Source organism: Spinacia oleracea, chromosome 3, assembly GCF_020520425.1.
Source record: "Spinacia oleracea cultivar Varoflay chromosome 3, BTI_SOV_V1, whole genome shotgun sequence".
In the NCBI taxonomy this organism is placed as follows: domain Eukaryota; kingdom Viridiplantae; phylum Streptophyta; class Magnoliopsida; order Caryophyllales; family Amaranthaceae; genus Spinacia; species Spinacia oleracea.
The window spans coordinates 7,519,632-7,547,542 of NC_079489.1; the positions used below are offsets into that span (position 1 = coordinate 7,519,632).

At 36.8% G+C, this 27,911-nt stretch overlaps 3 protein-coding genes across 4 annotated transcripts; 2 read left to right on the forward strand and 1 right to left on the reverse strand.

Annotated features, from left to right (window-relative positions):
* Positions 1–797: 797 nt before the first annotated feature.
* Positions 798–8,255, forward strand: LOC110799440 (uncharacterized). The gene is made up of 13 exons (XM_056838773.1): positions 798–1,101; positions 1,190–2,391; positions 2,482–2,665; positions 2,752–5,782; positions 6,069–6,228; positions 6,308–6,587; positions 6,667–6,754; positions 6,850–6,971; positions 7,078–7,156; positions 7,230–7,359; positions 7,454–7,611; positions 7,701–7,821; positions 7,914–8,255. The coding sequence occupies exons 1-13, from the start codon at positions 798–800 to the stop codon at positions 8,106–8,108; spliced, it is 6,054 nt and encodes a 2,017-aa protein (XP_056694751.1). The 3' UTR covers positions 8,109–8,255.
* A 373-nt stretch (positions 8,256–8,628) lies between these two features.
* On the forward strand, positions 8,629–11,700 carry LOC110796656 (RPM1 interacting protein 13-like). 2 transcript variants are annotated; one of them, XM_056841157.1, is made up of 3 exons: positions 8,629–8,940; positions 9,038–9,124; positions 11,239–11,700. In XM_056841157.1, exons 1-3 carry the CDS (start codon positions 8,680–8,682, stop codon positions 11,389–11,391), a joined length of 501 nt encoding a protein of 166 aa, XP_056697135.1. In that variant the 5' UTR covers positions 8,629–8,679; the 3' UTR covers positions 11,392–11,700. The 2 variants fall into 2 exon arrangements, with proteins under 2 accessions (XP_056697135.1, XP_021857426.2); XM_022001734.2 differs by having other exon boundaries at positions 8,635–8,940; positions 11,214–11,700.
* Positions 11,701–23,022: 11,322 nt separating this feature from the next.
* Positions 23,023–25,550, reverse strand: LOC130470650 (uncharacterized). The gene is made up of 3 exons (XM_056841158.1): positions 25,315–25,550; positions 23,951–24,098; positions 23,023–23,862 (listed from the first exon to the last, which is right to left on the reverse strand). Exons 2-3 carry the CDS (start codon positions 24,086–24,088, stop codon positions 23,257–23,259), a joined length of 744 nt encoding a protein of 247 aa, XP_056697136.1. The 5' UTR covers positions 24,089–24,098; positions 25,315–25,550; the 3' UTR covers positions 23,023–23,256.
* Positions 25,551–27,911: the final 2,361 nt, after the last annotated feature.

Genomic DNA, 27,911 nt, shown 5'->3' on the forward strand with positions numbered 1-27,911 from the left:
AACCCATTATTTCGGATACAAAATCTTAAGAATTTAAATTCAATTCAACATGGAAATTCAGCATGTAACTTGGAGAAGGTGAGAAACTAAATGAAGCACTAACCTCCTCGACGCTGCCGTCATCCGCAGTTGTATTGAAAGAATCCAAGCCTACGTTCAGCTCTTCTTCTAAATCATCTATGTATATGGGTTTGATAAACGATGAAGGAGAGAAAAGATGAAGGAGAGAAAAGATGGAGATCTGATAAACGATGAGAGAGAAGGGAGGCAACAAATGAAAATAAGTTTGACTTGGGAGAGGAACGGCGGATAACAACAACAACATCAGATAGGGTTTCTGTTGTTAAGTATGGAAAGGATTGGGCTTTGAGAACAAAATGGGCCTCTGTTTTAAACTGTACTAAAACGAAAATTTGTACCTCTATTATGGTGGTTTATAAAATAAACGGAACCAAATACGGAGTATCATCTAAAGTTCGAATACTAATACGAAAATTTAAAAAAAAAACACAAGTTATGTTTGACTTTCCTTTTAGTAAAAAAGCATATAAAAAAAAACATTCAAATACAATATTGAATTTAATTTAAATATAAACTTTCGTTTAAGTAAAACAGAAAAGCGAAAGGAAACAACATAAAATATTTAATTTATTTTAAAATTATACGTTCGTTTTAGCAAAAAAGGAAAAAAATGCATCAAAATGAATATTTTCATTTATCCGTTTATATATTGCAACAAAATTACAATGCAAACAACTTTTAGTAACCAAATTAATGTGTAGTTTTAGAGTTTCATAATGGACGAGAATGGAGATCAATGTATGCAAGATCAAAGGTCGATATGGAGGGATAAAAAAAGACAACAGAGAAAATCACTCACTCCAGAACAAAGAGATCGTCAAAATGCAAAAAGACGACTCAGCTATGCATGTGAAAACCAATCAGATGTTATAGCTACTCCTGAAAGCCAACCTCAAACTCCATGTTCGGAAGGGCCTGTGATTGTTACCAATACTCCCAACACTTTGGGAGTTAGAAGGGCTATGGCAGACATCACAAATCGTGCCCACAATGTCACGACTGGATGTGAAAGGCGTGAACGTAAGAAATCTGAACATAATCAATTCATTTTAAGTATGTAAACATGACAACTTACCTAACCAATCAAAAACATGATTTGATAATGCAGTGCAACCTATTGATGAACTTCGTTTACTCGATACTCGGGCAAATCTAGAAAATCGGTTTTTTAGTGTCGGTGAAAGTAGTGCACCCACCGTGACCATCCCAGACCCAACATCAAACTCAAGCGGCATGCCCAATAGATTCTTTTGTGTTGGCGAGAGCAGTACAACCAATGCACGTATAACATACCCTACTTCAGACGATGTGGAATTGCCGCGTTTTGTTGAGGCGGAAAATGAAATACGCATGCCTGGCATATTATTCAATGTCGGTGAAAGTCGTGCAATCGACACCAACAACATATCAAACCCCATTTCTGATGATATAAGGGTCTGGAAAGTAGGGAGAACTGGTTATAGAAATTGTGCAAGAAATTACCAAGAGAGTCAAGGGGTTCCTATATTCAGTTTGCCACCCATGAAAACATGTCCGCATTGCCAAGCACGACTTTTCCATTGTGAATCTCCTGAACTATGTTGCTTAAGTGGGAAGGTCAACTTACCTGATTTTCCATTATCCTCTGATATGCTTGATTTATATTCTGATCAATCGGAATATGGGGCTCATTTTAGGCAAAACATTCGTAAGTACAACCATGTCTTTTCATTCACTTCAATGGGAGTTCATTTAGATGACGAACTAGCAAATGCACGTCAAGGCGTTTACACATTCCGTGCACAAGGTTCAATTTACCATCGTATTGGAGGTTTTTTACCTTTGAACGAAGGAGATCGTCCTCGATTTCTTCAACTCTACATTTATGATACTGAGCATGAAAATGAAAATCGTGCAGCAGAGAATTCATCATTACGCCTCGATGTCATCGACAGAATCAAGAATATTTTGAATGCTCACAATCCTTTTGTCCACAATCTCCGTCATCTTGCTCAGCGTAGTGACTTAAGTGATTGCAAATTTGTCATCAAAGAGCAACCTACAAATAAACATCAATACTCGATGCCGACAGCTTCGCAAGTAGCAGCAGTTGTCGTTGGAGGTGATGACATTTCCAACTTGAAGGATAGGGACATCATGGTAGAGTCAGTAACTGGGCAAATAAGTTATATCAAAGACACTGCCGGTTATTATGACCCACTGCAGTATCCTCTATTGTTCCCTTATGGTTCTTACGGCTGGGATTTAAACAGTCGAAGTTCCACTGGTAAGAAGTTGACATGCCGGGAATTCTATGCATACATGTTTCAGGTGCATATTTCTAATAACTCTTTTTTAAGCCTTATCCTAAAAATCATATACTTAGACCTTTATGACCAAAACAAGTATTTTGTGTTATAGATGCGACAACATCTTGATTCTCTAATCTTAAGAGGCGGTCGTCTACTGCAACAATTTGTTGTCGATAACTGTGTCAAAATGCAAGCCAATAACTTGAGGTGGATTGCACTCAACCAAGATAAGATACGTGCTGATTTGTACAAGGGTTTAGAGGATTCTTTACATGCTGGAGAGCATAACACAGGTCCATATTGATTTAAGTTAATCAATTATATTACACTCAATAATTCATACATTGTTTCACATAATTCATATAATGTCTATTTGCAGAAAATGTTGGACGACGGACCATACTACCATCTTCATTCGTTGGAAGTCCAAGAGATATGCACCAGAGGTATCAAGATGCCATGGCATTGGTTCATAAGTTCGGCAAGCCCGATATATTTCTTACAATGACATGCAATCCATCTTGGCCAGAGATACAATCAGAATTGTTGGCCGGACAAGTTCCAAACGATCGTCCAGATCTGCTGACACGAGTTTTTCATGCTAAACTTGAAGAGTTGAAAAAGGATGTTCTCGAAAGGGGCGTCCTCGGAACGGTTGTTGCTTATGTATATGTGATTGAATTCCAAAAGAGGGGTCTTCCACATGTTCATATGTTATTAATTCTTGATCAAAATGACAAGCTAACCACTCCGGATGACTTTGATAAGATTGTGAGAGCAGTGATTCCTGATGAACAACAAGAACCAAAATTGTATAAGGCAGTTCTTAAACACATGATTCATGGCCCATGTGGTGTTCTCAACCACAAATCCCCGTGTATGAAACAAGGAAGTTGTAAGAAAGGATTCCCTAAGGAATTCTCCAATGATACAAAGCAAGGCAATGACTCATATCCTCTTTACCGTCGTCCACAAGATCGTCCAGCAGTACCGTTGCGTGAGAATTCACGAGTTCGTGTAGATAATCGGTGGGTAGTCCCATATAATCCTTTTTTGCTCTTAAAGTACGATTGTCACATCAATATTGAGATATGCAGCAGCATCAAGTGTGTCAAATATCTGTATAAGTACATCCATAAGGGTTCAGATAGAGTTTCAATGGAAGTTCATAACGGAGATGAGATTGCACAATATGTTGATGCACGGTGGATTTGTGCACCCGAAGCTATGTGGAAACTTTACAAATTCCCCATGACTAGAATATGTCCTGCCGTAGATCGTTTGCAGGTTCATTTGCCAAACATGCATCAAGTGAAGTTCGAAGGGAACCAGCAAATCTCAAGCGTGTTAGCGAACCCAAGAAACTCTAAGACGATGCTCACTGAATTTTTCAAGATGAATTCAGTCGATCCAAATGCAAGGAAATATCTTTATCGAGAATTTCCTGAGCATTACAGATGGTTAACGAGTTCACGTGAATGGCAGAAGAGAAAAAGTACACAACGAGTTATGGGTCGATTGTATGTAGCTTCACCATTGGAAGGAGAACGATTTTATTTGAGAATGTTACTCAATCATGTGAGGGAGCGTACATCGTTCGAACATTTAAGAACGATCAATGGCGTCACACACCCTACATTCAGGGCTGCAGCTGAAGCCCTCGGTCTAATCGAGAATGACGAAAGCATTCGTCAATGTCTTTTAGAAGCATGTTCAGTACGAATGCCATCTGCATTACGTCGGTTATTTGCAACCATATTGGTATATTGTCAACCAACTGGATTACGAGCACTCTGGGATGAGTTTTTCCCTTACATGGTTGAGGATTATCCAGCCTCAAACACAACAAGTAATTATGTTTTCCTCACTAACAAACTTTTGCAAGACATAGATAGGTTATTAAGACCACTTAGAAAAAGGATTTCTGACTACACAGAGTTGCCAAGCTTACCCGAATGTACTGATGACATTGACGAGCTTCCTTCTATCATGGAAGAGTACTTTTCTGTTCCGGTTCCAGATGAGGATTTGGCATGCGTTGGCACTCTCAATAGTGACCAACAAGTTGCATACGACACAATAATGAATGCTGTCATTTCAAAGGCTGGCTGTTCTTTCTTCGTCGATGGTCCTGGGGGCACCGGAAAAACATTTTTATACAAAGCCCTTCTTGCTACTGTACAAAGTAGAGGCGAAATAGCTATCCCCACTGCAACATCTGGAATTGCAGCAACGTTGTTGCACCAGGGAAGAACATCACATTCGACTTTTCAGCTCCCACTTAATCCAGACAGCTCATCAACTTGCTCATTTACCAAACGTTCTAAAACTGCAATTCTCCTAAAAAATTCTGCTATTATCGTATGGGATGAGGCCCCAATGACACACAGATATCAATTTGAAGCTGTTGATCGATCACTCAAGGATTTAATGGGGAATGACTTGCCGTTTGGGGGGAAAATTATTGTGTTCGGTGGTGATTTCAGACAGGTTTTACCGGTGGTTCGAAATGGAACTAGAGCTCAAATGATTGACGCATCTTTTGTCAGGTCCCCTATGTGGAGACACATTCGTATTTTGCGTTTGAGAGAAAATATGAGATCAATTGATGATAACGGCTTTGCTAATTTCTTACTCTCTGTTGGGAACGGTAATGAACCTACTGTTTCAGATCAGATGATAAGGTTACCCACTGCCATGATTATACCAACAGTGGCAGATAGTTCGATCGAGGCTTTGATCGACCAGGTCTTTCCAAATTTAAGTGAGCACGTTGGTGATGGAAATTTTATAGTTGAAAGGGCGATCATCACACCCCTGAACGAAGACGCTGATAGAATAAATAATAAGGTTGTCGAAAAGTTTCTCGGAGAAGGAAAAACGTATTATTCGTTTGATTCTGTTCCCGAAGATAAGAGAAATTTGTATCAACAAGAGTTTTTGAATTCGATTTCTGCGTCGGGATTGCCTCCCCATGCTCTCACCCTGAAACCTGGGGTACCCTTAATGCTTTTGAGAAATATTGATCCTAAACATGGTCTTTGCAATGGAACACGGTTGCTTTGCCATTCATTAAAGGACAATTTCATTGATGCTGAGATTTTAACCGGACATTCTAGGGGGAACAGAGTGTTTTTGCCAAGAATTCCCTTGAAAACTGCTGAAGATATTAAATTGCCATTCGAGATGGTCAGAAAGCAATTTCCTGTGAAGTTGAGTTTTGCCTTGACTATCAACAAGTCTCAGGGACAAACTATTCCACATGTTGGGATATTCCTCCCTGATCATGTATTTAGCCACGGCCAGCTATATGTGGCATTATCACGAGGAATTTCAGAGAACACGACAAAGATCGTGGTAGAAAAGGGAAAGGTTCAAGGTTGTGAAGGCATATTCACTAAAAATATTGTGTACAAAGAAGTTTTGTTGTCTTATGATTAGAGATACGGAATTAAAGTATTATTTTTTATTTCCCAATTTTGTAATAAACGTTATTGTATTCTTGACATTGAGTAGTTTTTGTAATAATAATTGATTTACCATATAGCTACGGACGAATTGAGAGATGTGAATTTTATATATCGGAGTAATTAAATGTTTTCATGTACATAACTTTCTTTTCATGTGATATACCTATTCATACGTTGTGAATTTCGGTTTATGTAATTCTAATTTTATTCTGAACTAACTTTACAGGATGACAGAGTACCATTATCCAACTTTTGAGCATTTATATCCTAGCGGGGTACAACGATATGATGTACGAGCCCGACTGATTCGCAATTATGATATTTTCAACTACAACCATAAAGGAACAACCAAGCAAACATGGAAAATGATTTTTGTCGATGTTGAGGTAAATGACCTTACGCTTCATTCAAATTTTCATTGAATCTGAACTATATCATAACTTTTTCATGTGTTTCCTTTTGTAGGGTCAGGCCATACAGTGCAATATTTTCGGCCCCGCGATTGAAAAGTTTATAGGACGGTTTCAAGAGGGATTCATTTATATACTCCTTGCTGTACAAGTGATATATATATTTGCTGAAGGGAAAAACAAAATTGTCCCCAATTGGAAACAGATGATCATCAAAGAAGAAACAAATGTGATACGTGAAGAGGAGGATGACATTTCCATACCTTCATTCCACTATAATTTGGTTCAGTTGAACCGATTAAGTTGTCACATCGACTGTACTGATAGAGTTTATGGTACTTTTGTTTGCCTTTTTTCAATATTTAGTTATCATGCATATGTCGTTTATTAATTGAAACATTGATGATGTTTTAGATGCAATGGGATTGGTCCTATACGTTTCACCGGTTGAGAATATTGGTGTGGATTCATTTAAGCGAGACGTGGCAATAATGGATACAACGTAAGTCCTCTAAATTATTAAAATGTTAATTACAAATCGAATTTACCTTTATTTCGATAAATTTGTCTTAATATTGTTTTAATTTCTACTTGCAGCTGGACTGTTATTAAATTAACACTTTGGAATGATTTTGTGCACGTTCTTGATGAAAATCTTAATCATGTTGACGTGGCACCAATCATTGTAGCATGTGGTCTGCATGTCAAGAGCTTCTATGGTACATCATCCAAATTAAATTATATAGTAAATGCTGTCTTTTTAATATGTAGTTTAAAGTATAATATCCAGCTGTGATAATATTTCTAATTGATAAATACAAACAGGTACATATCTTTCCACGGGATACCACACTAGGGTTTATGTTAACCCGGTTAATGAAAAAACAACATCCTTATCTACATGGTACGCACAATCTCGCCAAATACATGTACAACATAACCTTAAGTATTATGCTCACAACTTTTTTCACGTATAGGTATAAATCGGAAAAATTGGCAAAGATAAGGAGAGATTGGTTTCGTTCGTCGACTTTTTCGTTAAAGTCGTCGATTGATATTTCTAACACTCCCCGTATCCGATTATCTCAATTTCCCAGCGTGAGAAAGGTATCGTTTTTAACCTTGAAGTTTGAGTGTTGTCAACAAATTAAATACGGTATTATGTACTTAATTGTCGGACTTTGCGTCTTTTTTTTGGTAGGTTCAATACTGTCGAGTTGTTGCATATGCATGTCGCGTTGATAGTGTTGATAACATCATATATGAGGCATGCAATCGTTGCCTAAAAAAGGTTGTCATTTTTCAAGGACTACAAAAATGTCAATCTTGCAATCTCACCAACACTGTAACTATCCCAAGGTAACTATCTAAATTTTTTTTATACTTAAACACACATTATATATTGGTAAATATCTATATTAATAAATTGATTTAATTTCGTTTTATAGGTTGCTTCTTCGACTTACCATATTTGATAAAAGTGGTAATTTGAAAGTCACAATATTACACGATCTTGCACAACACCTTTTAGGTTGTTTAGCTACTGAAATAAAATCAGTACTTCAACAGGTTTCAATCTAATACTCTAACAACATAATTGTTTTAAAAATATTAGCTCATGTTGATTTTACATTTGAATATATTTTTTAACGTTCATGCAGCCTAATGGACGTAATCGAGTGATGGAAAAAGTATTTGCATGTTTCGGAAACAGAGCTTTTTCATGGGTGCTACATCCACCAATTGGAGATTTTAATCCTGAACATTCGTATACGGTTGGATATGTGTTGCATGTCGATTGGGCGGAGGAGTGCATGTGGTTAAACAAATATATTGCGAGCAAAAAAAGAAAATGATATTTACTATTTTGTATGTACTTCAATTTTGATTTTTCAATAGGATATGTTAGTTGTATCAAAATAATGTTAATTTTTTTTAATAGCTTTAAATTCGTCATGTAAGGCTACGAGTATTGTATGACCTCAATGTCGCAAAATATGGACTTTGCGAATGATTATTAGTGTCTAAAATTTGTAAAATTTCGCAAGCATCGCGTGCATGAAATAATAGGCACAATAAAGTTTCTAAAATTCACGCACGCATCGCGTGCATAAAATACTAGTATTCAATAAGGTAATACTACTTCCGTATCGCAATACTTACATCTTTTCTCATATGGCCACTATTTATCGACCAAATTTAACAATTTTTTTTCACCATTATATGAGAAAAATATAATCCAATGAAATCTTGTTATTTAGAAACTAGAGCGAAAACGAGATATTTTTTGACAAATTTAAAATAAAGAAAAATAAGTTATTCGCAATCATGACAAGACTTTGGCTACGAGACAAGAGTAGATGATTTCATTTCATCCTCTAGTTTGTTCTTCATTTTTTCAGCTAGACTCAAACTTGTACTGTTATCATGTCACGAAACTATCAGCATCAAACCCGTCAAAAACCTACCATTCTTCGTCCAAATCAATATCTATTACCGACCCATCGCCGCCATGAGAAGCAGAGGCTCACTGTCAGGAGACCCATGTTCGTAATGAAGAAGAATATGGACATGAAGATGATTGAAAAACTTCATGACTGTTTTATTTTGGACTTCAATCCTTATGAACAAAAATCCTGTTCTTTCAAGAAATATGATGGTGTTTACATCACAGCTGAAAAGGGGCAGGTAATTTTGATTAATACCAAGAATTACTTCAATTTGATTTTAGTTAAAGAATCACAGCTGAAAAGCTGCTGCTGTTGATTGTGGTCTTAATCTGCAGGTGGCTCTTAAAGACTACCCACATCCAAGGCATCTCTGTACTCGTTACCCATTTCACAAAACGCCTCACAGTAAATTCTGTAGTCGGGTAAATTTATTTTTGCTTTGGGTGAATGAATTTGTGTTGACTGTTGTTAAACCCTAGATCTGTTAGTTCATTGTAGAAATTGAGAGATAATCATGACCTTATAGATATGGGACTTACTCTTCCGATTTCCAATTCGTTTTGGGTTAATTTCGGGTTTGTAAATGGTCCAACTTTCATCTTCTCTTTGTAGCTGATTTGTTGATTTAGGATTTTATGTGTTTTTGGTAGTTTATAATGTAGTGTATTAGTATGAATAATTCATAGTACATGATAAAATCTACGATTGACGAGTGTGGTAATTAGCTATGCTTGTTTCCTCTTTCGCCAACAAAAGGTAGTAATTTGCTGTTGAAACTTGATTTAATTTCTAAGGATTGGGATTTGTTTTGGTTCAACTTGAGATCGTTGTTGTGGATTTGTGCAAAATGTTTTATATTTAAGTTTGATTTGATAGAGTTGATGGGTTTTTCTGGGTCAACTAATGACTATGAATCTATACATCAAGAATTCAAGATAAAGAACTCTGTTTGTAATCAGATTTGAAAATTCGGAAATGATAAAGGTCGCAACATGCGACCTTTAAGCCGTGTCACAGTGGTGACATGGCACGCCTATGTGTCATAAATGTATTTGGAAACTAAAATATTTAGATTATATGACCTATTATAAATGTCATAAAAAAAGTAGGAATATCTTAATATTCTAATTTACAAATTGAATAATATAATTTTTTATTTCAGAAAAATAATTCTAATTTGTATAGAAAATTAGAAAAAATACTTTTAATTATTTATATGAATAATATGATATAGGAAATAAAAATAAAAAAAATACATTTACTAATTTATACTTAGATTAGTAAATCATTACAGGCAATAGGTCATATAATCTTAACCTATGCGACTGTTGACAGAAGTTCATTTCAATGAGGGACAACCTATGCGATTACATGCAATCATTACAGGCTACCAAGGTTAACCGTACATTAGAAAGTTACATGTTATAAAATTGTTGTACATTTCATAATGCAAGGAAGCCTGTAATGATTGTACATTTCATAAGGTTAACCAATTAGTAAATGTAATGATCGTTCCATACATACAGGTTACCAAGGTTAACCATACATTAGAAAATAAAAAAAATTAGGAAAATGATTTGTCTTTATTGGTTTACTGGGTTCTTCTTCTTCTCTAGATGGGATGATGATAATGGTGCGTGACTAAATTGATGTATTTTTAAATTAAATTGATGTATTTTTTTAATTGCACAAAAATATATTATTAAATTATAATTTTTATTTTTTTAATGTGTAATTTATGAGATGAAAGGAAATATATATTTACTATGAATATAATAAATATTTGTTTCCTTCTTTGTATTGATTGCCTTATTTATATAATTTCATAGTAAAAATATTGAATTGATAGTAAAAATAAATTGATGACGTGTAGCTTACATGGTGCTTATTTGTACCAATGAAATGCCGACACGTAAGATTGCGACAACAAAATGTTGTCGCAACTTGCGACCTATATTGAAAATTTTTACATGGTCCAACATAACTGTCACTTTTGAGTTTAAACCGTTGTTCTCTTGAAAGTGAAGAATTCTTAGATTTTTACATACATGGTTTTGATTGTCCCAATCCAATGACAAAACTTGATACTTTCATTGATCAAGTGTATTGGCAGTTACGGTGAAGTGATGAATATGATTGTTTCCAAGTTCGAAATACAGAAAACTGAGAGACGAGTAGACTTGTTGATGTATCATTGGTAAAGAGTGGACTGATTTTGTTTTATCTTGCCCTGATAAATGCTAACCTGGGGTATTATCACTCCCAAAGCATGCTTGCTAGATTGGGATAATAGATTAGCGGTTGCAAAAAGTCTTGACATGAGCTTAACTCATCCCCCGGGGGGTTGACACTGGGTCTCGCTGTGATTGGTCTACACATGTCTAGTTTTCTTGCCTGCTCCTTTTTGTTGTTCTTGCTCAAAGCTTTTATACACAACACAAATTCTCCTCTTATAAGGCAATTAAGTTCAGTGTTGAATTCATTATGGGGTATGTGATGGTTTAATTGCAGTGCTACTGCTATGTGTGTGATGTAGCTGCCCCATGCAAACACTGGTCAACTCATTGTGATGCTACAGATCTTTATCCGTATTGGAGTATTTTGCGCAAGTTTCAGAGGATTATCGAAGAAGGCTTCAATACTAACCTTTCACTTGCCCTCCGCAATTCTAATAGATGAAACTTTTTGAAACAGTCTGAATTGAATCTGATGGCTACAGTAAATCTAGTAAGGTACTGCTGACTTTCTAAGACACCCTGCCTGTTTTTGATGACTTCTTAATATATGTATGTAATTGCAAATTATGCAATGATGATATCCCGATTACTTAAATTGGAGTATAAGATATCCAGTCCTTTTGTAAGTTTTGTTACTCTAAGTTATCCAGTCAAGAACACTCTGTAGGTGCAAAATGGTTCTGTTTTGGGATTTGACCAGCATAAACGTACTATTGTTAGTTTTCTGTTTCAAGCAATGTGAAGCTATTCTGATTCTGGAATTTGGAGAGATCATTGTTCTATTTGCTATTGTTAGCTTCTCGTCTACTCCATACGGAGTACTTCTTATATTATCTTCTGGAGAGGTTGTCCAACCCCGACTCTATCAATTTCTATTTATCAAATGAATTTATTACTGTGAAACTCCATATATTTTGCCAAGATTTTTTCAGGTATCCGTCATTTCCATTGACTAGTGTGGATATTGTGCTTTATAATCATAAATTGAGCATAGGAAGAAGTTTATGTACTTTTTCTTTGATCGGGGAGTGTTTATTTTGGTGTAAAATGTTTTCTTGGAAATGAATTTCCCATTTTCAATCTTTTCCGTGGTTTGTTTCGAGGAAGAGTGATTTTTTTTTTTCCAATGATGGAAAGTGGGAGGAAAATATTTTCCGATTGAAAAGTCTATTGTACATAAAATATCCTAAGAGATTCGATCTCTATCACACCCCCGCAGTCATAGCGGGAGGAGGTCGTACGCTAAGAATGTCCCTGAAATAAAAAAAATAACTGGCGCAGAAGGTCTTTCGTGAAGATGTTTGCAAACTGATATAGGGTAAGGAACATTAAGCATGATATTTCAGTAGGAACACACACAAGAGGGGGGGTGAATTGTAGTTGGAACTTTGGACAAGTTTCTTGCGGAATTTAGAAATAACAAAGGGACAGAGAAATAAAGAAGCAAAAGTAACAATTTGAGAAAAACTTCTTGACACTAATCAAGAAGAGAAACCTTTTATATTAAAGTAATGCCTCGATTGCAATAACTCACTAACACGAGTTCCTCTCTAACTCGTGTTCCTCTCAGTAATTCTATCCTTACTGCTTCAAAATACAATTCAATTTTGAGAACTCTAAATATTAATAAGCTTAAGTATGTATAAAGAACCTTAGGAACTTGGATTAAACTAGGACACAAACTTGTTTAGGAAATCTTTTTAAAACGTTTTAGGATAGATTGCAAAAACTCTTAGAATGTTTGTGTATTTTACCAGAAAAGCGTTTGGCCTTTTATAGAGTTTATCCCTAGGGTTTGTTCCCTTCAAAAACTCAACTTTGGTTTCCACGTCCCTTGACTTGAGGAACAAGGGAAGACCACTTCCCACTCAACTTCCTCAATCACTGAACGTGGTTTAGACCAAATCAACCACTTAAGTTTTACACAAAATCAGCTTGTAGTTTTATCAAAATATAAGGAGAAGTTTTAGGAATATTAAAACTGCTTTTATTTAGGAAATAAGATTTTTAGGAAAAATCTGATTTTTATTGAACGCAAAGAATTATTTATTTAAGTAAATAATTTCCTTAAAACTTTGTTGCCAGACATTTGATAAATACATAAAGTAAATCCTAAGTTCCTCGAGTTCTTTATATACCATTCGCGAAATTAATACTTTACATAAAATTCTAAGTACACTAAACTACTTAGACTTTTATGTCTTCCCTTTTTCTGAAACTTGCAACTCAGAAGCTTCAGACGTTCCACCTCTGGAACAGTGGTGAGTTCCTCTTGTATGCTAGAGGAACTCAAGAGTAGGAACTTCATCCTCTTTTGCATATTTGTAAACCACTTTGATTGTTGAAGTTGTTGCTCGTATTTTATTGACCTTTGGTGCTCTAGCTTTTACTGCTTCCAACTCAGGAACTTCAGTAGCTATTCCTAGTTCCTATCCTCACAAGAACTCACTTACTTACCTATCAATATTAATTAGCAACAGCAATCAGGGAGTTTGCAATATGTGTGTCATCAACCAAAACCTAGGAACAACAATATTCCCCATTTTTGGTGATGACAACACATGCAAACTTTTTACAACCAGAGAGTAATCAATATTAGGAACAGATGCATATTCCAATCATGTAACTTACAAAGAAAGAAAAAAACTTACAGGGAGGAGTACACAAGATGGTGAGTCAGGAACTAGGTTTGATTCACCTTGGAAGTTTGCAACTGACTTCCCCCTATTGACATTAACAAAAAGTATAGCACGAAATATAGAAATTCCAAACTCATTGCATCACGATCAACGTTTGGCAAGTTAAGTTAACCTCAAAGTATTGGACCTACTCACACCACAAGGAAGAGACAAACACAATATTCAACAAACCAGTAATAAAAGATACTAATTCAAGCAAGTCTATTTGAAAATGGAACAAGTACCCGAGTTTAAATTATACAGACCAAAAGAAAAAAAATTTCCCATGGCAAAAAAAAGATAAGATTAAGCAGAGTAGGTTTTAGGCTTGGGATGGGGAACCAGAAGCAGTTGTTTCTTCGATCACAGTTTCCTCGAAGGTTTCCAAGTTGTTAATCTTGGAGAGGATGGTGGCTCGAGTTGCATTGGCTTGGTCAGAGTAATGTTGGAGATTGGTTTGTAGGGACTTGACAGCTTCAACCAAGGCACCCATGTGAGCTTGCAACTGACTGATCCTGTGGTCTGTTCCTTCTTGCAGTTCCACCAGGAGAGAGACTGTAGCCTTGAGTTCCTTGATCAGGTCATCCTTGGCATTCCAGGCACCACCATAGTCTGAGACAGGTTCCTTTGCTGAAGGAACATGTCAAGCTTTTGACCTTCTGGAGGATTTAGGTGCCATGTTCCTTGACAGAACTTCTTCAGTCAGTTCCTCCTGTTTGATGGGAAGTGCATCCTCTTCTATAGGCATTTCCTTTACCTCTTCTTCCTCCGTAATTTCCATGAACACTGGACCTCTCTTCTTGTTCTCCTGCATAGCCACCCTCATGCTTTTTCTTTTCCCTTGGGAACCCATACTCTTTTTCTTCCCTTTAGGAACTCGAGAGAGACTCACTTTTAAAGGAGTGAGTTCCGCATCCTCTTCCTCATCTAATTCAACATCTTTCTCTCTTCCTCATCCTTTCTCTCTTCCTTGCCTGCTTTAATCACCTTTCCCTGGACAACCTTAAGGTTTAGCATATTTAATATTTTCAATTGGAGGATTTGGGTTGATTTTAGCGGAAGGACATCATATTTGCTTAGATCAACTGAGAAACTTTTGAAGATTTCAGTGAGGAGAGAAGAGTATGGAATTTTGTATTTGGGAATGCAAGTGGAGAGGTGTTTGATAATAATGGCAGGAAAGTTTATTGAGATTTTTCTTTCAAGGCAATACATGAGGCATGCATCAAATAGGCTTGCTATGTTCCGCTTTTGGGTGCGAGGTACTACTCCCCTCCAAACAATATTAAACAACAATTTTTGGAGTGGGGAAAAATAATTTTGTGTGGTGGAGGTGGAACTTGAACTATCTCCCCCAATTGAACCTATGATATCATCCTCATTGACATTATCAATTGTAACTGTTATTTGACCCTTTAACCACGTATCAAATCCCCTATTGGGAGTACCAAACAGCTGTTCCAAATACGCAGCATCAAATTCAATACGAGTTCCATCCACTTTACTAGAACACACATTCTCAACACAAGTAAAGTTTTTGCAAAATTCTTTCATGGCTTCGGGAATTAGGGATGATTTAGCATAATTACTCAACATGCTTACCCATTTTTGGTGCTCGAGGATCTCCATCAATTCATTGAATTTCGAAGCTTCACACCATGTTGAATTGATTGCAAACCCTTCAACCAGATTGTTATCCTTCGCAGAGAGTCTCTTCCCTTCCCCCTGAGATAGAGAACTCCCTTTTGGTTCCTATGTTTCCTCGAGCTGGTCACCGGAATCTTCTACCAGGCGCTTCTTGGTTTTTCGTCTTGAGGATCTAGGGTTTGAGATTGGGGTGTTCATCTCAACATCGATGTCGATTGGTTCCCCTTGGGTGATTGCGAGTATTGGGTTGTGAGATTGGAGGGGAATTGGTGATTGCATGGGTGAAGTATCCATGGGAACTGGAGAGGATGGGTTTCTTTTTCTTTTGAGGGAGGTGAGATCGGTGTTGTTGCTTGTGAGAACCATGGTGGAGGAGTTTTCATAGGTGGGTGGAGTGGTGGTGTCAGTGGAGAAGACGTGTGAGAGTAGAGAAAAAATGGAAGTGGGGGGTTGAATGAGGGAAGTGAGGAGTTTCTATCATTTATTTAGAGCGTACGAAGTTATTAATTATTTACCATTTTACAAACTTGGTGGCGGATCATCGTTATGTGCTACAGAAAATATAAATAACTTTAGATTTAACACGCCCATAAAAATAAAAGTTAGACGGGCTTTTAGTAATTAAAATCTAAATCTATGGACTTATGTCCTAAACAATTTATTTAGAGCGTACGAAGTTATTTACCATTTTACACGTTTAGAAAATACGGTAACAAAACAATTCATTTAGAAATCGATAAACATTTTCTGGTATTTTTAATTTATATTCTAAACCTTTGTTTAGTCATAAAAAAATCTATTTTATGTTTTCAACAACCACTCATTCTTTATAACGAGGACAATTAATTACCTAATAGTCCCTATAAAGGCAATGAGTTGCAAAAAATCATATTTTAAAAGTTAAAAATGCATTATTTGATATTTCCATGACTAAAATGATCCCATAAAATGGTTTGTCAGAATTAATTTTTTTTGTTAGTTTATGCCTTGACAAGAATCGAACTCGGATGAGCGCGCAGTTAAAGGAGAGATGAAGATATTAGAGCGGCGTATTTACCATTAAAGCAAGGGGGTATCAGCACGTAAGTTATGACAACCAAATATGTTTTAAGCAAATTTTACCTAGTTTAAGACAGTTGAATATGATTTCTTTAAAATTTAAATGATACTTTATACTCATATATAATATGATATGGCTACCTTTTCAATCTTGGTGGTGGATCGTAATTTTGGGCTATAACATGAAATAAACAAGTTTGATCTTTAAGAAAATGTTAGGAGTTATGCATCTATTTTACTTGAGTTTGGTTTTATATAAATTAATTATTTTAAAAAGTTAGATGATCCCGTTCAATCATAGCCACTCTTGGTAATTAAAAGCTACCTCTACGTATTTATGTCCTAAACAGTTTATTTACATCGTACAATTATTTACCATTTTACACGTTTAGAAATACGGTAACAAAAAAAGTCATTTAGTGATCGGTAAACAATTTATCTAGCACGAGTATCGGATGTGTTGACCCCTATCAAACTGTTTAAAACGAAGCTTACTCGACCATCCTTAGACTGTTGTACCCGTGTTTGATCCTTTAAATGTGGAACGGTATTTTTTGGGGGTTATTTATTATTATTATTATTATTATTATTATTATTATTATTATTATTATTATTATTATCATCATCATTATTATTATTATTATTATTATTATTATTATAAGAAAACACCAAAACGTTACATGCTTAACAAGCTACAAAGATCAAGTGGACTACAAGAAGTTGGAGGGGAGCCGAGATACAATCTGGGCCCCCACTCCTCTAGCTATGGCGAACCTGATCCTGCTGAAAATGTGGGCAGCAGCCCGCGCCCCAATGTCTTGAGCCCTGGAGTACGCCTGGACCCGCTTCAGCAAAGAAACTGCCCCTTTCTCTAATTCCCCAAAAGAAGAGAAGGAAAAAGGAAAGAAACCGTAACCCAAAGCCCTACAACGTGCCGCATACTTATCCAGCTTCCGCTGCGCTGCAACCGCCACAACCCGACCCGGAACGAAGCCTGACAACCCAGATTGCGTCATAGGAGAAGACCCAGTCAAGTCAACACACACATCTAGACCGCCATCCCATGAATAAAGCAATATATCTGCAGGACGAAGAGCTCCATCACCCTCACTAGTCAGCCCAACATCAACCTCCTTGCGAGCAGAAATCCCCGACCGATAGCAAATATCCAAAAGGGTATCACGCACAACATTATGCCGATGTTTGATACCCACGATCCCAGCACAAGACACGGCATGATCCCCATAAATGTCCCCATCAAAAACCCGAGAGCAAGCAGAACACGACGCCGAATCAGAGAACAAAGGAATACCCAACCGATAGCAAAGAACCGAACGATAAGTCTTACTGTTCATAGTCTGGCCCAAACCTGAGATGGGGACTGCCCGCAACCAAGCTGAGGAGTGATCCCCCTGCTGTGATTTCCATAAAGCAACATGACGTGAAGATAAGGAGTAGGCGGATACCGCATCATCCGTAACCTTCGTGAAATATATGTCTGCCAATTTCTTCATGAGTGTGGGGGCAGCGATCTCACTAGGGCTACTCATAAGGTCGGTATCCACGGTCCTATTGAAAAGACCAAGAGCATCATCAAAGGCCGGTCCCCGACCATCAACACCTGAAAGCCGAAGAAGCGAATCCTGTAAACCAGAAGACTGCAAACGGGATGCAAGAAAAGCATAATACCGAACATCACCAGCTGAATAAACACTCAATCCTCCATAAGAATAAGGCAAGGTGGCAAGACTCCATTGCCAGTCACCGAACCCAGGTCCCGAAGCAGTCACGATACGCTCTAAAGAAGCCCGAAGAGCCACATCAAAGGATAATTGGGCCGCTTCGAAAAGATGAGGCGGACAAGTGCGCATAGCAAAGTAGAGTTTAGAGACTCCAGTACACGCACGAAGAAGCAACAACTCACACTGGGGATCATTAAGCTTAGCCACAGCATCCATCAACACAACAGTCTTCGACACACGCTGCGAAACCAACTCCTTACAAAAAGAGGAATCCGTACTGACTGGACCACCAAGCAACTTAACACCAAGCGCTGGACGAGCAATATCCGAAGGAAAGACACCCTCTAGACGACTACGTGGGTCCTCCGAGGGCCAGAAAACCTCTGTCTTCTCAACATTAACATGGAGACCTAAATGAGGACCCTCTTCCAAAATTAACTCCAAGACCTTTCCAACCACCAAAGTATCACCAACGATAGTGCCATCGTCCAAGTACCAAGCCTGAAGAGATAGATCAAAAGAGTCTCTGATTCGACACACCAGTGGATGTAGAACCAGAGAGAAAAGCAAAGGGCCGAGAGGATCCCCTTGCTGCACACCTTGACAAGACCACAAGGTATGCTCCCCATAGTACAGCCGTGCTGGAGAAGAGTAGCAGAATTCAACCCAACACGAAAGAGCAGGACAGTGTAGCCGAACCTCACGCAACAAAGCCGATCGATCAACTAAATTGAACGCATTCCGAAAATCCACCAATAACATAGAGAGGCCAACATCAGCCCCACGAGCCTCAACCAAACGATTGACAGCATGGAGAATAGCCTCACCACCAGCTGGAACCCCAACACCAAACTGAAGCCCTCCGAAGTAGTTTCCTAAACGCGGACCAATCAAAACAGCCCCGACCTTAGAAACAAGGCGCCTCCAAACAGTGCCCACAGCAATAGGCCGAATACCACCACCAGGCTTAACAAGCGGCGTAAGAGGAGCACTAGCAATATATCCTCCAAGCTCACCAGGACACTTTCCAGCAAGAAAGAGATTAACTACCTGAGTAATAGCATCCACCAACTCATCAGAAACAGCTACAGCAGCACCACCCAAGCAATCCAAAAGGTGTTGAGCACGCAAGCCATCTCTACCGCACGAAGTACCCCGCGGAAAGCCCCTAATCTGCTCCAACACAACAGCGGATGAAGCAGTAAGGTGATGATCAACAGGGATATCCGGTAAGGTAGGGACCGGAAAGGAAGGGTGTTTTTCTTGCAAATCAGCCAGAGTAGCACCACAGTAAGGAGCAAGGCCAGAGGACGAAAGAACTCTAACATCAGCAGTGTAGTGACCGTCAGAAATCTTTCTCTTGCATTGCTTAATATTACGCTCCGCCAAATCATGGTCTTCGTCAACATCCAATGGAGACACGCTAGCCAATGTGTCGATGACAAGCTGCTCAAAACCACCAGGCTCACCCCAAGAACGAATAGCAGAGGTGATACTCTCTTCCTGTCGCCGCCGCCTAACACCAGAGGAACACTCGCGATTACTTCGCGGAGAAAAAGTCGAGAGCACACAAAGAGGCAACACAAGCAACTGAACCCAACAAGCAATGTCATCTGGTCTGCAAATCACCTTATCAAGCGCCCCTTTTAGAACTCGCGAAAAACCCAAACGACATTTGGGAGGGATGGATTTCACAGAACGCAACCGCTTAGACAATAAAGTGTCTAGAAGAGCAACATCAAAAGAAAAATGATGTTCTCGAGGCGCATCAGAAGAAGACAGCTCGGCAGTAGGAGCTTGAGGCTTTTGAATACCGAAGAGAATAAAACGAATAATACCATCCCCAGAATTAGGTGGGTCCACAAAAACAGTACTAGAACCACTGCCATGTCGACACCTAGTACGATGAGTATGCGTCTTGAAACAATCTCCACACAGCCAAATTCCCATACGACGAAAAGTCACCTCAGCCGCAGAAAAAACCTGCAAATTGGTAGTAAGGGAATGACGGGTTACATCCCGCACACCAGAGCAACAATGACGATCCCGTAAGTGAGTGATCAGAGAACTCCTTACCATACCACGCCCACCTCCATCCTGGCACCCGCTAAGACCCACAAAAGGGCAATGAAACTTCTCCACGGAAGCCGCCATATCAAAGCACTTCAACCGTGGAAAGGTTATCCTAAATAAATAAGACAACCAAAGGAAATAGAGTACACAAAACCCCTGCCACTTCAATACCACAACAAGACAACACCAGTAAATTGCCTTCAAGCCACGCAAGGAAACGCAGCGCACGAGCCCCCAAAAAACAAGCTGTAGAACACACCAAAATGCCACCTAAAACTCACCAGAAATAGCCACCAAAGCACCAACACCAGCAAACCCACCGCAACTGCCAAACTGCCGGAAAAAGACACTGACCGAACCTGAATTGTCAAACTGGTTAGGGAGAACACAAATGACGAGTGATGGCTGGAATGTTCACTGAAACTGCAGCACCAATACTTGCGCAAAACACCAAAAATGCACCGAGCACCCACCGACGAGTGCTTGCACAATCAGCACCAATACTCACAATCAACACCAATACATACGCACAAACTCACCGGCGAGTTTTTATGGGTTCTTGTTACAATTTATGGAATCATAATGCGTCATCTATAATCAGATTGCATATTTCAATATACGACTATTGTCACTTTAGAAAAGCCATTTTCATCTTCATCAACCTTAGCGAAAAACATATCAAATTCTGAAAATGATCGAGCTTTTGCCGTCATTCAAGAATAAAACATCAACATAGCTAGCTAGTTCTCTTCTACATCTTATTCCAATCCTACATTGTTACAACTAAAACTAATTTAGAAAATATACATTCAATTTATTACTTCAATTGAGCATTTTATCAAACATCTTATATACATTACAAATGGAAGTTTATGTAATAAAAAAATCCAACTCATTAAGTCGATTAAACAAACACCATGCCATTATAACCAAGACCAAGTAGATTAACAAGTTATAATAATGTAGATCCTTCAGGTCCTTTAATTTAGGTCTTTACAAGATATAATAATGTAGATTAAACAAATGACAAATGCAAATCCCTTGGGTGTTTACACGACTCCATTGTAATACGCTCTTGTCATTATAACCAAGACCAAGTACTAATTCATCTAATTCATATATGCTCCCCATAGATGGCTGAACAACAATGGAAGAAACAGGAATCACAATCTCCAGAAAAAGGAAGCAGCGACCATGGATGGTACTATATATATACTATATACTAATATAGTTAACTAATATAGTTTAATATAGTATATTATTATATTACCTAAATTACAATTTCGTATCATAAACTTTAAGTAAAATACGGAGTGCTTGGTACTATATATATACTATATACTAATATAGTTAACTAATATAGTTTAATTAGTAAAGAATATTATATACTAATATAGGTAACTAATAAAGTATATATTAACTAATTTATACGGAGTTCTTGATACTATATACTAATATACTCACAGCAAATATTACAAAAACAATATTCTTGCTTCGATTACAATTATTTATATACTAAAATTCTCATTTTAATCAACATTTCTTATTATGTTGAAAATACGTGGTAAATTTGATTCATGAAAATCCTGTAATTATGTACAATATTCTTGTTATTTTTGGAACATGTTGATATGTATAGTTGAATACACTTTTATAAGATGTATATATATATTGGCCAGCCGAGTCAATATTATTCAAGCTTTTCTCAATTACTTTGTTCTCTCTAAAAGAACCTTTTGTTTTATAATGGAACGCTATAATGCTAATGGCTCTAATGCGAATGACAAAAGGGTTGTAGTTACAAGGGTGGTTTATGGGAAATGCCAACATTGTCCAACGTGTCAACGCTTTCACTATCAAGGGTCATCACCTTTTTGTGGTAATTGCGGTTGTAATCGGAGCAATCATCAACAAACAATCCAGTCCGAGTATGCTAGTAATACTTCAGCAACATGGTGATCTTAAACGCTACGATTTAAGCTTTTTTTTAGAGATATAATGAAATTAATTGAAGTATTATACTTCATATTCTACTTGAAATGTCTTTTGTTTCTTTAATAAATGGAGTATTTTAATGATTTAAATTTTCTTTTAAATTTTGAATGTTCATATATCCCATATGGAGTATTCTAGCAACGTTTTATATGCTTCAATTTAATTAATTAGGTACAATAGTATATGTCTCTACTTTTTACTTTTGTAACGGAGTATTCCTTTTCCCTTTTAATGTTTGCACCATTGCATTTTTTTGAGTCAAATTTTAAAATGTTTGACTATAAATTCACATTAAACTATAAAAAAATAATAGTCCTGAGAAAACTTGTTAGATTTGATTTAATGCATATTTTTAAAATTTTAATTCGCATTTTATAATTTTATGTGCGCGGTTAGATTTGTAGATTTCAAATTGCGTTTCGAAAATCGTAAAAAGTCAAATAAAGTAGACAAAAAGGGACATAAGGTATATTGCTAAATCACACTTCCACTCGCAACAACAACAACAACAAAGCCTTAGTCCCAAAATATTTTCGCATGAATAGAAGATCGACTACAAGGCCTACAACGACGCACATACTCACAATGCACATGATGCAATGTAGGAAAGCACCATATTTGCATGCATGACCATAGTATATTTTATGAAATTTATTAATTACGGTGTATATATTTATCAATTTTCAATCCATACATGCTAATTTATTCATTTAGAATCGATTAAATCTTTAACCGATGGTAAAATTCGTTAAGTTCATTTTAATCTTGATGTTTTGAGTTCAAACCTAATTAATCTCGAAGCTGGACATAAGACGATAATTCTAGACTGATTTTATGCGCTGTAACATCTTCCATGTCTTTAAAAAAAAGTCTTTCTCCTATTGTCCCTATTTATTTCTCTATAACACATCTTACCTTATAATAATATTGCAAAAATGCATAAAAAATAGAAGAAAACTAACTCGATTGTTGTGGTGACAAGTAGAAAACTTAGCACGAGAATTTAATTTGAGGTAATTATTTTGCCCCTTTAATGCCTACCTTAATTTGAGGTTTGTATATATCTAATATCTCTACACTTTTAAAAGTGGTTAACTCCCCTGTACCAATTATTAATTTTACATTACAGAGCTAGTCCAGCATATATCCTCAAATCATTGCTGCTGTCAGTGTTGCCTCGGAGATACTGGGGATTTCTCTCAACATACTTAGCCAAACCCTTAATTGTTGCAGTATGGCGGTGAGAAGGGAAGTCATATATTTGCTTGAGAGGTTTAATACTGGCCACCTTTGCCAATGCAGTTGCACCAGCTTCCTCTTTAAATGAAGCAGTGTTTTTCACATCGATGAACCAATCTTGGTTAAGGCAGTTCTCAACCTCCAATAGGATTGTCCAAACACGATCCTCATCATCAGGAGTAAGAAGATCGAATTTTCCAGTTGCAGCGTCCTTCTCAAAGTCTGCCCAGAACCCTTCATGGTACTGGAAACCCAGCTTAACTTCAAGGAAACGCAACCCTCTTGCCCATCCAAGTTTAAGGCCTTTGAGGAGAGCAAGGTAAGGCAAAACCGAGCAATCCTGAATGCCGATATCATTATTGATGTGCGTGGAGAATCCAGCAACCCAATCTCCACTACTATCACATATCAGTCCACCAGCAAAACCATTGATTAGTTCTGGCTGATCAGGAGGATATTGCTCAAAGCACACAGTCAGCATGTGACGAGCCTGCATTTGGAAAGTATTAGACATAATTTTTAGCAATAAAATCTGTAACAGCATAATTGTTATAAAGTATGGCATAAATTTTATTAACCATTGTCATATTAGTTGCAGGGACATTCTTCCTGCATTCCCGTTCTGTTCTCCAGATCTCATCTTCTGCTGTAGCATGGCAATGACCTATTGGCGACTTACTCCATTCTTTGCAAGGGGGCAACTTCTTCACAAACATAACAGTAGCACTGTGTTGCAATCAAATCAAAATGAAGTAATTTTGAGTACTAAGCCAGTGAAAAGAAAAGAGGGATTGGAGTTCGGGTGGAGGTATTTGCTTTACCTAAATAAAGCCCTCTATCAGAATCAAATAGAAACAAAAAAGAAAAAGGCAGAAACAGAACAGAACAGAATGGAGTAAAACAAAAATTACTAACAGGCCACGGGAACGCAGACAAACAACCAGCATCAAACGGCTTGTGATCTTATTCTATAATAGAATGTTTCCCCTTTCACTTCAAAGTTCAATGGCCAAGAAGTTATATTCTTATGCGCTTTTGAAATTCAAAGCCTAAAACACCTCGTGATGGAACCGTGGAATACAAGGGTTTATTTCAAAACATTAGTATCCCTCAAAGAATAGATCCTTACAAGATCAGTTTTATCAAGGGTAAATGTTGAGAACAAGTATATGAAAATGCATGCATTCAAAACCAGATTGCGCTCCAAATCTACCGGAATATAGAGGTTCTTTCATGCTACTAGGGGAAGCATTTAGGGGCAACCAAGAAGCATTATTGTCCATTTTTATCGTGAGGGACTGAACAAAGGTTTACCCTATACTATTCTTGAAGTTACTCTCCAAGTACTACATTTCTATCGCCCTACATGATTTCTGTGCACAATCATGGATGAAGCATCACAGTAATTTAACAACATTAACAGGAACTAATGATCAACTCTATAGATTGCCAAGTCCTGAAATCCAAAAACACCTCTAGACATGCCAAAAACATGTTTATAAAATGGCCTTGACTACGTTTTCAATTGGCAATCTGGGCAGCTGTTTAATAATTGCTCAAAAACATGATAATGCTAGTATTGCTCTTCAATTAGCTGCCATGTCAATAACATTACTAGCACCAAAATGACCTAATCTGATTTCTGCCGATCAGAAGCGTATTAATGCTATAAAAGGTATTGATTTCCTCCTTGTTAAAGTTAAATTTGGTAACAACTAACATTACATATTCACTCAATTGAACAATTGAACCCACAATCTGTTCTTAATTGCAATCACAAAAACCAAAACCAATCAAAACCCTAGTCACTAAACAATCACAAATGTAAAAGAAAACAAATCATGCCCTAGAAACAAACACTAATTCAAGCATTAAGAGTAAATAAGTACAAATTAGTAATCCGAACAAGAATTAAGGAGATTGTTAAAGTGAAATTGAATACCTTAATACAGTGAAGATGCGGACAAGTTACGGCGAAGGGGAAACTGAAGCAAAGGTGACGAGGGTGTGGCAGATCATCTTCTTCTTCCAGGCAAATTGAGAGCTTTGAAAATTGGAAGATGGGTAGAATGGTAGATTTTCTTGATCATCATCGACATTTTTGTTTGTCTTTGTCGCTCCTTTTCTCTGTTTCTTCCTTTTGTAACCCATTTCTTTGTTCGTCAACCGTCACTTGGACCACGGTCAATCCTAATTGTTTTTTCTTTCTTTAATAAATGAAGTATTTTAATAATTTAAATTCTCTTTTAAATTTTGAATGTTCATATATCCGTATTCAATTTAATTAATAAAGAAACCTTTTATATGCTTCAATTTAATTAATTAGGTACAATTGTACACGTCTCTATTCTTTACTTTGGTTACGGAGTATTCCTTTCCCCTTTTAATGTTTGCACCATTGCTTTTTTTTAGTCAAACTTTAAATTTTATGACTATAAATTCACATTAAACTAAAAAAAATAATATAGTCACGAGAAAACTTGTTAGATTCGATTTAATGCATATTCCTTTCCCCTTTTAATATTTGCACCATTGTTTTTTTTTTGAGTCAAACTTTAAAATGTTTGACTATAAATTAACATTAAACTATATAAAATACTCCGTAATAGTCACGAGAAAACTTGTTAGATTTGATTTAAAGCATATTTTTAAAATTTCAATTCGCATTTTATAATTTTACGTGTGCGGTTAGATTTGTAGATTTCAAATTGCGTTTCGAAAATTGTAATAAATTGAATAAAGCAGACAAAAAGGGACAGAAGATATATTGCTAAATCACACTTCCACTCACATTTTAATTAAATCGCATGCACTAGAAGATCGGTTACAACTTACAAGGCCTACAACGACGCACATACTTCACAATGCACATGCAAATATGCAATATAGGAAAGCACCATATTTGCATGCATGACTATTGTATATTTTATGAAATTGATTAATTACGGAGTAAATATTTATCAAATTTTCAATCCATACATGCTAATTCATTCTTTTAGAATCGATTAAATCTTTAACCGATGGTAAAAATCGTTAAGTTTTAGTCTTGATGGTATGAGTTCAAGTCTAATTGATCTCGAAGCTGGACATAAGACGATAATTCCAAACTGATTTTATGCGTGGTAATATCTTTCCCGTCTTTTAAAATACAAAAATCTTTCTCTTATTTCCCCTATTTATTTCTCTACAACACATCTCACCACGTAATAATATTAAAAAATGCATAAATTTTATAATCTAACAGAAAACTAACTAGATTGTTGTGGTGACAAGTAGAAGAAAACTTAGTACGAGAATTTGATTTGAGATAATTAATTAGCCCGTTTAATGCCTACCTTTGAGGTTTGCATATATCTCTACACTTTAAAAAGTGGTTAACTTCCCATGCACCAATTATTTATTCAAAAGGTCTTGCGCGTACAAGGTATACAATAAATTTATTGTACACCAAGATAAGTTTTATGCAGATCATTATAACTTTGACCTAATTTTTTATAACTTTGCTTAGCAAATCACATATTGTTATCACATGTATATATGTGTTCAATTCCCTAGTATGTTTTATTTGCTTAGCAAATCACATATTGTTATCACATGTATTCTATTTTGTTGAAAATGTAACAATATGTTGTTGAAAATAGAATATCACATGTATAATTAAGTGCCTTATTTCAGGTTAGATTATACGTAATTATCTACTTTTTATATATTTTTGGTAACAAGTACTAACAGCAAGTCCTGAGATGTTTGAAGATGCTGATGAGGTATCACATGATGGTATACCGCAATATAGGTAACACCCATGTTCTTTGCGAGTTTGCATTTGGTTTTTTTGTATAGATTAGTCAATATCCTAAGCCCATTGGGGTTAAAACAATCCTTCATTTTGAGGAAAATGCTAAGGCACAAGTGATTGGTTTTTAAAAGAATGTTTTGTATTTCTTGAGAGAATTGTACAAGTGTTTGGTGGTCTGTATAAATGAATGCCAATGCCTATTTATAGGTCTTTGATGCCCTAGACATTTCTACACTGAAGTTTCTACAATGCTCGGGTCTTTGATGCCCTAGACATTTCTACACTGAAGTTTCTACAATGCTCCTTCAAAGGAGTTCTCTTTGAGAATCTAGAATGTTCCCACCTCCAAGGAATCAGAAAATACAAGGAGGTAAGAAAATACTTATAAGTATGTACAAGGGTGTTCTAGAGTCATCCATGCTAGAACACTATAGAGAAGGCCAAGCTAGAATGCCCAAGAGCACTCTATAACCTTCCGGAGGCATACTGAGAAGCTTGCTGCACCATCGGGCCCATGCGGGTCTCAAAACCCAATTATGGCCCAACCATTGTGTTCATGGGCCAAAATATATAGCACCCCAAAGTTTGAGCGCAATCCAAGTTCGTTTGGCCCACCAAACAGTCCATTATTATGTTACTATCATGTGGGTCACTAGCAAATTATGGCTAATTCAAAATAATCCTCTATAGAGGGTGAGTGCTCCTCTTGCATTTAGTGCCCATGGGCGCCCCTGTGGCCCAAG